Below are 11,924 nucleotides of genomic sequence, written 5' to 3'. Positions count from 1 at the left end.
TTAATAATAAAGTACAAGTACTGTACTTTAGTACAATTTACTTTACTTGAGTATATCAATTTTATGCTAATATAATATTTGTTTGACAGCCATACATAAAAAACACAATTTCTAAAATGATCCAAAACATTGTTAAAGATTAAACCAGTGATTGCCAACATTTTGTCTATCACAAAAAAAAGCAGAGTTGTCATGTTTCAGAAGTCTTTTAGCAATTCCATACCTCACATTGTTTAATTTCAAGTAAAAAATGTCTTCTTGTTTTAAGCAAAGATTAGAGAAAAGTCCAAAATAGGAATATAAACTTATGTTTATTTATGTCATCACTTTTTATCATACAACTTATTGTCATTTTATCTCATCATTGTCTTTCTATCTTAATAATGTTATTCTGTCTTATCATTTCATCTTATCTTGTGCGACTATTGCTTTTATTTGCTGAGCTGACCCGTTCTTTCACGCTGGAACTGTATAAAGTGTTTAAAACTAAGCTCCAGTAAAATGCTGCTTACACATGTGGTCACGCATGATAATATGTTACTAACATACGGGCATCTGTTCAGCAGAATGTTTACTTTTACTTTACTTAAGATCTGAGTACTTCTTCCAGCACTGAACCTGCCAGGTGACCCGACCCTTCAGGTCATAAGCAGTCCACCCATCTGACGTTTTGTGATCTGAAGAGTGGACATATTTACTCCTGAACATATCTGGCAACTCTTGTTAAATTTAGATATTTTTAGCAGCACGGAGCTCTACAAAGAGCGATGTCAACTGGTTACTGACTCTGTTCGTCTGTTCAAACCACTTTGTTCCGGCTGGGTGAAAGAAGCAACATTGTTGATGCCAACGCAAATAAAAATGCTCTTTCAACATGGCCAGACACAGCAGGGAGTCGTGTATAAAAAGCACTTCCTATGACTAAGTGAACAACAGCGACTGGAGCATTCAGTCCCCTGTGGTATAAGTATCCTTAAGACCGCTTGCTATAGATAGCCTGGAAACCTGCCCGTGCTGGAACTCCAAACTGGGGGCATGCCGACCGTCAACTACTGTAGGTAATACACTGACTATGGAAAGTAAATCATACAACCCCACTTCAAAACACCTGAACTATCCCTTTAAAACTCAGAATATACTTCAGTGAAACACTTGATGGCAGCTAAACATCAACTCTTTTCTACTAAACACTCAGATAAACCACAAGGTCTCATGTAGTAACCACAATCACTGAAAACACTTTTTGATTTTAGTCCAAAACTGAACAGCAGATCTCGGTTGCAAACTGCCCCAGCTGACGCAGTCACTGCAGGTAGAAAACTGCAGCTTCATGAAACTACCTGCAGGATTACCAGACCACCATAAATATCTCTGTTCTAAATGGTGATTCAGGGCAAGATGCTCTGATTCTGACTCAAATGTACAGTTCCTCACAAAAAAGATCCACTCAGCTTTTCCACAGCCTCGGAAAGGGCAAAGGTGCTCCGGCTGATGATGCACGACGGGGCTCTGCCTCGTCGGGGAATGATAGATGTGGAGTTTAGCTGTAGGGGGCAAAACCAGGCAAGCCTTAAAAGTCACCAGTTAAAAGCTAAAAATTAAATGAATAAATTCTAAAAGGAGTTATATTGGGATCCAGCACTGCAGGGTTCACGCTGCAGAGATGCAGAGAGACCTCTGACCTCTTTTTATATTGTATTATCTTTTCATTAGCACCTACTGTATGGGATTGTCACAATCTAATTTCGTCGTACTACACAATGACAATAAAAGGGCTTGAATATTGAATCTTGAATCATGTGTCTCCAGTCCCAAACAAGTCACCAATAAATCTGAAGTCTAAAAACATATTTTTCATACTGCACCATACAAATGGACAAGCGTTAAAGCTGACATCGTATCCATATTAAGTGAACTGCCAGCAGCATCTTGTGACTGAAACACACCCCGTCTCCTACATTACTGGCTGTAATTAAAGAGACGCTACCTGTTGTTCAAGCCGCTCTGCTGTCATTACATTTCGCCGCGAACAATGCCTGGAGCTGCTGCTGGGACTGCCTGGCGTATACCGGCATATCATAAACACACACTTCCACAATGATAGCACACAGTTAAAATGATGACAGCTCCTTCAGGGCCTGAGAGTGCAGATGATAGGCTGCAGATTCTGCTGCCGGCTGCACAATTCAGCATCATTAAAAAACAGAAAATGAAAAAGGAGAATGTGTTTGTTTCTCCGTATGTGTGTGTGTGTGTGTGTGTATAAAATATAAATAAAACAGTATGTGTGTGAGCAATAATAAAGAGAGTTTGTGTCGATCCAAGCAGGGGAATACTGTGTGTGTGTGTGTTTCAGTGCAGCAGTTGCAGTCGTAACCCACAGCAGCGATGAAGAAGAATGGTTGTGTGTCGCTTTATATTTACATATATTTTCAGCCAGTCACCTCTTGTTTTACGCCTCGACTTCACTCTGTGTGTGTTTGTATTGGCCTTTTTGTCCTGCAGAGATAAAAGTGTGTGTGTGTGGCCACAGTGCAAACCAGATCTAATCTCTTCAGTTTGAAGCTGCTGGTGGACAAATCAGTTCAACTCCTGGTGTTTTGGTGTCCTTATCCTCACAAAGAGGATGAGAGGAGGAGGAGGAAGAGGGAGATGGATAGCTGACTCATCAGCTGCCAGTGAAACAACAGCAAAACTCATCACTGAGATGAGAGCAGAGGACACACACACACGCACACACACAGATCTGCAGCATGAGAGATTAGAGCTGGGTGCATTGAGCCCTTTGTAACAGCAGAGGACGCTGCATTTACACAGACCAGGCAGCTGCACAGGGAAATACACCGATCAGCCATACTATTGGGACAGCATGGGCACCTTGACTGCGGCTACGCAGCTCCATACGTAACAAACTGCTCCTCACTGTGTGTTCTGACACCTTTCTATTAACTTTTTCAGCAGTTTGAGCTCCAGCAGCTCTTCTATTGGATCTGACAACAGGGGCCAGCCTTCGCTCCCCAGGTGCATCAATGAGCCTCGGGTCTGACCGTGTCGCCGGTTCACTGATTTTCCTTTCTTGGACCACTTTTGGTACAGTAGGTCCTGACCACTGCAGACCAGGAACATCCCACAAGAGCTGCAGTTCTGGAGATGCTCTGACCCAGTCGTCTAGCCAGCACTATGTGGCCCTCGTCAAAGTCGCTCACATCCTTACGCTGGCCCATTTATTCTGCTTCCAACACAAAGTCCAAAATGTTCACTTGCTGTCTAATATATCCCCCCCACTGCCAGGTGCCATTGTTCACCTGTCAGTGGTCTTAATGTTATGGCTGGTCGGTGTGTGTGTTACCAACATGCTCAACAGCACTTCACCTCATTAAGAAATACAGTACTCAGATGTACCCAAGGTCAGAGGACAAATGTGACAGAAGTTAACGTCACTTCAAAGCTTCTGGGTGACAGTTTTTTCAAACTTAGAAAACAACAATTTGCAGCCGTTCCCTTTCGTAGCTATTCGTTGGCATTCCAAATAGAATCAATGGAGTTCCACTTTAAAAGAAAGATGCACACGGTTTAAATTCGCTCTGTCCTCTCAGTTAAATTGTAAGTGAATACCAGGAAAACAGAGGAGTGTGAAAAAGAGACACAGAGACGGAATAAAAGAAGAGAAAGTGAAAGAGACAAATGTCCTTTGGCAAGTCCCAACAGGTCATTAAGTCAGATTTATAAAACAAAGTGTGACCACAAACACACGCCATCTGCACATGAGGGTATAAAAGGACTTCTCTCATCTTTTACATGCATCTGAATGACATTCCCTTCTTGTGTTTACAGCCGTCTTTATCCTGTTATCTGTCCTGTACACTATCTAATCTCTTTATCATCTGCCTCACACACATATAATTATCATCATCCCCAACAGTGCACAGAGAAAGGTGGATCCAGCCGTGCATTTAAATGCCGGATTCATTCACAAGAAAAGGACAAAGGATTGTTCAGCGCTGCAGCATTTCTTCTCTTTTCCATCCCACCGTCTGACATGATCAATGCTCCCGGAGCAAACGCAGTAAGGCAGTCAGTGTATTTTACACCAGCAAAGATCCTTTACAATTACATTTCCAACAGTGTCCCCCCCCCCCCCTCCCCCCCCTTTGGGCAGTGATGCTTCAGATGGTTCAGGCTGCTATATGGAGCGTATACTGTTACTAGTTCTGTTAATGGGGCAGATATAATGTACCATCTAATCCTAAACGGTACCACCGGAGCTGTGATGTGAGGTGGGAGTCGTCTGGTGTTTTAGTCCTCTTGACGGGTGCTCAGACTACAGTAAAATATGATGTTCAATGACATCAAAATACACGTAAAAGGTTCAGTTAAAACCTGTTCCTGAACTCAGCAGTGCAGCTCATTTACTGAATGCTTGGAAATATCACAGACAAGCCCGGTAACATATGAGGCGATGTAAAGAAACAGATAAAGCTGGCCGGGAGGCAAAGTGTATTAAAACCTTAATGGGAAAAACTGCAGTTGCAGACTGATTCTATTTTTTGATGGTAATGAAGATAGTGTGATGTCTCTCTTCCTTGAAGTCAATTTCAGCTGCTCCACATGCATTATTGCCACATATATAAAGTGGTATGGTGGGACTCTAATGCAAAGGTACTGAATTGAGAACGTGTGTGAGGGCTTGTTACATATAGCATGGTATTAGGGCTGTCCTCCACCAAAGAAATTCTTAGTCGACTAACCTCTAAAACTTCTACGGTTTTGTCGACTAGTCAATTAATTGATTTAATCGACAGATCTGAAAACTGAGTTTCTCCACAAAGAATCACAGAAAAGCATCACTTTAAATCTTGGTATCTTCCGCATACACATAATAGGCTCATTTTTGATTGAGCAGTGAAAATATGACCCAACTTTCTTAATTTCTTCAAACACAAACTGGTTGGATAAAGTTTAATATGTCTGATTTGAGGCATTTCAGGCTTTCTGCGCTTCTTTTCATGGTCCATGAAGGGGCTCATGTGGAGCCATTTGAATATAATCCTAAAGAAAGATTTAATGAAATGGTTCTCGGAAGCACTAAAACAGGTTCTGCCGGTCCCCACCGGGGCTGAGCAATATTTGATTATTCCTTTAAATCAATGATGTGACTGCCGTCTGCGACTGGACTGGTATCAATATTCATCTCACATAAAGCTGCAACACATATTCTGAGGAATTATATTCTTACATATCAAAGTAGAAATGTTATATTTCTATATTTTCATGATATAATGAGAACATGAAGCCACAAAAAAAAGCAATAACAGCAGGCTTAAGATTGATAAATGGCCTGTTATTAATTCAGAGCAATTATATACAGGACAATTATGAATATACTGTAATATACAAATTCGCTTTTCTTACGATTTATAGATAAGGCCTATTGTGAATTGGGTCTCGATAATTTGTCATCATTACAAAATGGGTCCCCAGAAAAAGAGTTGGGGAATCACTGACGTAGTGGAGCCCAATTTTTTGTGAAGCAAAAATCACACTGTAAAATGTTGACACTTCTTGATTCTATATAAACTTCCCACTAAATGGAGCTTTTTTTAATTAAACAAGTGGAATAGTTCCATACAAAAGCATTAAAATCATAAATTACAGGAGCTGGATCATCATTTTCTAGAAACTATGTCTAATGACATATGGATAGTTTCCATTTCCAGCGGATCATGTTGTCCATCAGTCTTATGGGGCTTTTCCATCAGGCACTTTTGGCTGCGCGTGTCAAACGCTGCGCTGATTTGCGTTTTCATTACCAGTTTTTGCACGCCGAGTTGCGCTGCAACCATCTCCGGAGTCGGGCCAAAGTGTACCCGACCCGCCTCCAAGCAGGTTGAGGTGACATATGTCCAACCGTAACCGACCCGTGGCGACGCCCCTTCCCCCCCTCAAACAAGCGTGTGTTGCGAGAGTTTCTCTCCAGCGTTCCTGTTTGTATTTTCAGATATCTGTTTTATTTTATTGTTTCGCTCTCAGCTTCAAAGGAGCTTTGGGAATTTTATAGTGAAGAATTTATAGCAAATTAAATGAGTTTATCAGTGAACTGGAGGAGCTTTGTTAGTGGCTATTTTTCATTATAAACAAGTCTACTAATACTGCAGGGAGGACGAGTACAAGCAGCAAAAATAATGGGAGACTTTTATTGTGAAGGATATAGGAAATGATATGTGTTTATCCACCGTTACGCAGTACAGCCACTCCACTGACCACTAGTCACAGCCATGGTTACACACACCTCTCTGCTGTAATGGAGGTGTGAATCCCTGCTGTGCTGGAGGCTGAGACTCAAACCGAGTCGAGCCAAGCCATCACATATGTACGGAAAAGGGTCTTTAGTGTTGACCCTGTGGTGTGAAACTTACTGCGACATTTGGCACAGCGTCCCTTGTCGTACTCCAGCAGGTCCAGCGTCCGGCTCCGGTCGCTGACCGATCGCCTCGCCCCGCTCTCCCTCAGCCGAGCGGCCTCCTCTTTGGCGTACACCCCGAGCTCCTGGGTGTAGCGGCCATACATCTGGAAACAGACACAGTAATGTCATTAGAGTATTCAATACTGTACACACACATTCCACACGTCCTACAAACAAGCAGAGGACGTTCATTCTTCATGTTTCCAAAGGTGCAATTCATTGATTTGACATTTAAACAACCACACTGCTGATTCTGCATCTTCTCCACTGATCAAATATGGCCGCTATGTGAATGGTATGTTAGAGGCAGAGACAGTATGAAGACAGATACAATGCAGTGCTGCTGAATGATTTATGTTCAATCTGACCCGATGGACCTCTGGACGAGGGCTGTGGAATTAATCTGATTTCAATTTCAGTTATGATTTTGGCTACCCACGATTATGAAAACAAGATAATCCTCATAAAACGATTGTGTTTTTTGTTTTGTTTATTTGACAATTAATTTTAAAAAGACACTTACATGGTTACATCATCAATGTACATGCATAGTTAAAAGAACGACAAAGGATAACACAAAAAAGTCACAGGACTTATATCCATTGTTATAGTTCAACAAAGACCGTGTCCCGTTTCGCAATTACGCTCTCGATTTCACTTGGTATAAATCCAGCGCATCCCTTTCCTTTACAGAGACGCGTATATGCCCCGGCGGCGGGTCAGGGATGGCCTTTCGGTGTGCGAGAATCCCCTCGTGGGAACTCTCCCCAGAACTGGCTGGCCCTCACCGGGTGTATTTCCTCCATAGTGGTTCACGGTGATCGGCTCTAGGTCGACTTGGTAAGGCTCGGGTTGCAGGTAGCGCTTTGCAGCACCCTTCGCCCCGCTTAGTGCTCGCTGTGCCCGCTCTCCCTGGGGGGAGGGATGGAGCTCGCATCCCGCACAACTCTCAACCAGGGCGAACTGTCTTCAGTGCATCAGGGGTCTGCGGCGATGTCGACAACCCGCCCCATTCATCCTGAAACGCTGACCCAGTCTCGTTAACCATGCTTTGCGGGTGTGACTTTTTTGCCGTGTCATTACCATTCATATCTATACAACCAATGTCTTTATGAATAAATTGTTTACTAGACCACAAAGGTCTTCATACAGCTTGCCTTTGCTCTCAAAGTGCACCAGGTTGATGCATTTAACTTTAAAATGTAGCCTATAAAATGTACAAAATGTTCTTTCTAAATGCACGATGTTTCCTAAGTCAACGAGTAATCATGTTAAATAATCGTGATCTCAATATTAAAAAATCTAAATAATCCTGACTATGATTTTTGCCATAATCGAGCAGCGCTACTCTGGACCATCACGGCCCGCCTAAAGGTCAGAGGTCAGAAAAAGAATGAACTGAATTCAAGGAAACACACACACACGCCCTCACAGACTCAGCAATGAACCGAATAACTCCTCAACTGGCTCCGAACTGGTCGAGCTTCAACCTTAACTGTGACCCCGGCATAACAACCCACACGCAAACACTCACACTCTTAAACACACACACACAAATACACACACACACACAAAAGAAGTCAAGTCAGCAGTATATGAGACAGGAAGTGCCAACTTTTGTACACCGCCCAGACACCAGTTCTCCCTCCCCCCATGATGCTCCTGGGTGGTGGACAGGAAAGGGGGCACTAATGATTTCCTCTTGGCCGCCAGTCACAACACAGCAAGGCATTAAAACCCGCCTCAACAGGTCAATCAAGGTCATCAAGGCTGATTTCAGCAAAATGAGAGTTGCTGATGTGCAAAAGTTGGATATTGTTATTAAAAACAAGGATCTTTTTACACAGATTGTTTTGCAGCTTCCTGACCAAAAATGTCTAAAGACACATTTATTATCCTGGGATTAGAATAAAAAAAAATACAGGTATAAAGAATTTGATTTGCGCCATTCTGACTTCATGAAAAACCTACTATTCATTCAGTCCTGCAAAACTGAACCAACTGTGACAGAACTTTCGCATTTGAACTAAATTACAGCCGTAACTCTGCAAAGTCCAAACCCTGTGGTGCACAGTTGAAGTCCACAGTGAAGTGGACTATGCAGCACTGTAGCCTCATGTTTAAATGCGTAGTGTTGAGACCATACAACTTATGTCGCTATATTATATCTATACTTTCATTGACGAATGAAGAGGAGACAAACTTTTTATTCAAACTACCATGTTGATTCAAAATGTGTGTTCCTGCACACCTGGCTCATGTTTCTGGAAGTACACCTGCTTTGCAGCACCAGTAGTGCGAGAGCCCTGAGGCTAACTACACACCTTACGGCCTCAGAAGTTATGCCAAGTGAGAAGGTGTCAGAAAGATAATTGATGCCACGGGCACAGCTTGTTAGCGTGAGACACCTACAGTAGTTGCTACGTTAGCTGTTTGACTAGAAAGACACAACAATCATTTATGATCAAACTGACACATGTTCTATCACATAGAACATTCTTAATTACATTTTGATGGAAACATATTTCCTCCTGCATTACGGTCGTAGTTTTAAACGGTTTTAAACATGGTTGATGTTGTAAATTGAAACAGAACAAAACAAAAAACACAACAACATTATTTCGTTAGGTTTAGGTAACAGAACTACTGGGCTAGGTTTAGTAAAAAAAAACATCATGGTTTGGTATAAAATGACTACGTAAGTGAACGATGACATTTAGTGTTACACGGGACACGAACAGCAGTCTCCTGGGGGAACGTCCTGTGTTTGTTTGACCCGTCCCCTAACACCCGCCCGTAGTGGACTTTCTTGCTTGTTGTACTCCTTATTATTCCACGTATCTTTCATTAAGGGTCGCTCGATATACTACGTCACCTGCTCTGCAAGTCGCTCGTTGTGCTACATCACTCGCAGCGACCTTACGCGGACTTGTGACATGTCAAAGACAAATGTAACTTAGAATGCAGTGTAGTTGTATGGGATCGTAATTTTTAGGAGACAGGACAAAAATCTGACTTTCAACCTGTATAAGCTGCATTTCTTTCCGCCTTTGGATGGGGGTGGGAAGCTATCGTCAGTTTGAATCTAAAAATACTGGTATGACCTTGCTAGTCATACTCTTTCAAGTCACAACAACGGTGCTTCTCTTTTCACTCTGAGACGGGTATGATTGTGTTTACACAGCAAAGCAAAAGGTACACTGCCAGTTCTGTTTTAATAATCAAAAGTCCAGATTCACTCAATTTCCATGCATGTCAGGATAAAACCGACACTGGAAGCAGGCTTACATTAGTTGGAACGTGGCCCCCATGGTCTGACGGAAGAAAGTGTTTAGATAACATACACACAGGCACGCACACACCCACGCACATCGCACGCACACAATGCTAAACCGTGAATGATGACAGAGATGCACTTGGCACCTTGCAAGCACCGTCTGCCATGCACACAAACAGGAGGCCTGCAGGCTATTTTTAGCCCCACACAAACACACACTTGTACAAGTTTGTGTGAACCATAAAGCTCACTAGATCACTGCTGTTTTATTGGGGTCAACGATCACAGCAGGTTGACTGACGGCGGTACAGGATTTTAAATTGTAGAACCGTCAGTCAAAACACAGGATCAAGGACATTTACCTAAATAAGGGGCAGGTAATAATTCATAGAAAGGTTGAGTTCAAGTCAAGCTGTCAGATTAAATGTTTGACGCGGCCTCATCGCCAGCCATGCTGTGAAAAGGTCGACTACTGCAGCAACCCTGTCTTGAGCAAGTCCCGTCCAGATCAAACATGCCTGGTATTTGTTAAGTTTTGCCAATTGTGACACAAGGGTCAATAAAATTCCAGCAGTCTCTATTCACTGATATCAACACTAGTATGCTGACTTCATTAAATAGATCAGGCCAAATGTGACGGATCTACATTAAACACTGTTTCTCAATGTCATTACTCAATCGTCTAGAGCGATATACTTACAAAAGCCTGAAAACAATATTGCTGTAAGCATAGGTGGGACCAAGTCATTGTTTTGCAAGTCACATATAAGTCTCAATTCTTTGCACTCAAGTCCCAAGTCAACTCTCAAGTTAAGACAGGCAAGACCCAAGTCTTAAACTTTGAGTTTCAAGTCCTTAACAAGTCATAATGCGCTCTTCATCAAATGTAATACCATTTTAACAACAGAATAACTGGCGGCAACTGGCACTCATTAATGTAATGTTAGCTCTGCATGGTTTTCTACTACAACTTGATTGGATGCTGTCGGATTGGTTCAAACAAAGTGGATCTGGGGAATTAAGTGTAAGTACAAGTCCCAATAATATTCACCAAAAATAAAGAGTCCAGATTCCAACAAAAAAACACCGCTTTTCAGGGATTCAGCAATAAACAACAAAAGATAAAAATTCAGTTTGTTCACTTCAGTTCAGTTTTTTCCCCATGAATAAATCCTCTTCCCAAACAAATCGATAAAGGATGTCTCAAAAAGTAAATAAACTCAACATCTCTGATGCTGTCGGATTACTTCTGGTACCAGGCAGTTGAATTCTCTTCGTGCACACACTTTTTTAAATAACATACTTTTTAATCTTTGGGCTTCGGGGGAAGGCATCAAGTATTTTCAAGTCAAAAGGCTCAAGTCAAAGTGAAGTCTCGAGTCACTGCTGCTAAAGTCCAAGTCAAGTTTCAAGTCCTTTATTATTTTGTCAAGTTGAGTCTAAAGTCATCAAATTTCTGACTCGAGTCCACAACTCTGGCTGTAAGTATGTCTCTACTTAAGGTCTCAGTATGCTTCAATCAAAGTGATTGTTGGATGGTCTAACAGCGTCTGAAAGTCACAAACTTGCACTCAGACTTTCCAAAGCAGACAAACAACCACGTCCACATTACGCAACAACTGACCAGGTGTGCTGAAGTGTGATGGTAGGCAAAGTTTGAACGTCTTCCTTAAGCTCTCTTTTCATTCTTCACATCAGGCTGTTTTCAAACACCATTTGTAGCTATACGTACAAAAAGGTAATCAACTGTAATTTGTATACTATATCCCACAAAATCAATTCGATGTAATTCACGTAATTGTGAACCAGGAAGTATGAAGAGCGACAAGCGCTGCATAGGGAGGAGGTCGGGGTGGATGGGTGGGTCAAAAAACACCGGACTTTCGCCCAGGAAACCGCTGATCAAGTCAATGTTGATTTATTTGTCACGTAACTTAGTAGTTATTTTAACCCAAACCATAATCATTTCCTAAACTTAACCAAGTTGTTTCTGAAGACTGAAGTTTATTTTTAAAAGACTGTATGCATTTAACGAGCAGCAATTGACACGTGTTGCTGGACATTTGTAGGAAAACGCACTAAAAATGAGGAATCATTTATCATGCAAACCGTTGTATGAGGATACATTGTTCACACAACTACTCCCATCACTTTCTGTGTGTGTATAATTGAGTGCAGCACCAT

At 42.0% G+C, this 11,924-nt stretch overlaps 1 protein-coding gene across 8 annotated transcripts in view; it reads right to left on the bottom strand.

Moving 5' to 3' along the window:
• LOC141771212 (chloride channel protein 2-like) overlaps positions 1 to 11,924 on the bottom strand; it is a 165,680-nt gene that overhangs the window by 103,534 nt on the left and 50,222 nt on the right. For all 8 annotated transcript variants that reach the window (XR_012594694.1, XM_074641231.1, XM_074641232.1 and 5 more), the window contains exon 2: positions 6,417 to 6,567. Coding sequence is in view for 7 of the 8 variants with exons in the window: in XM_074641231.1 (XP_074497332.1) it covers positions 6,417 to 6,567 (151 nt within the window). In the remaining variant the exon portion in view is untranslated. The remainder of the gene's footprint in view (positions 1 to 6,416; positions 6,568 to 11,924) is intronic.

Source organism: Sebastes fasciatus, chromosome 7, assembly GCF_043250625.1.
Source record: "Sebastes fasciatus isolate fSebFas1 chromosome 7, fSebFas1.pri, whole genome shotgun sequence".
In the NCBI taxonomy this organism is placed as follows: Eukaryota; Metazoa; Chordata; class Actinopteri; order Perciformes; family Sebastidae; genus Sebastes; species Sebastes fasciatus.
The sequence above is the reverse complement of the archived record's forward strand: the minus strand, read 5'-3'. Positions and strand labels throughout refer to the sequence as shown.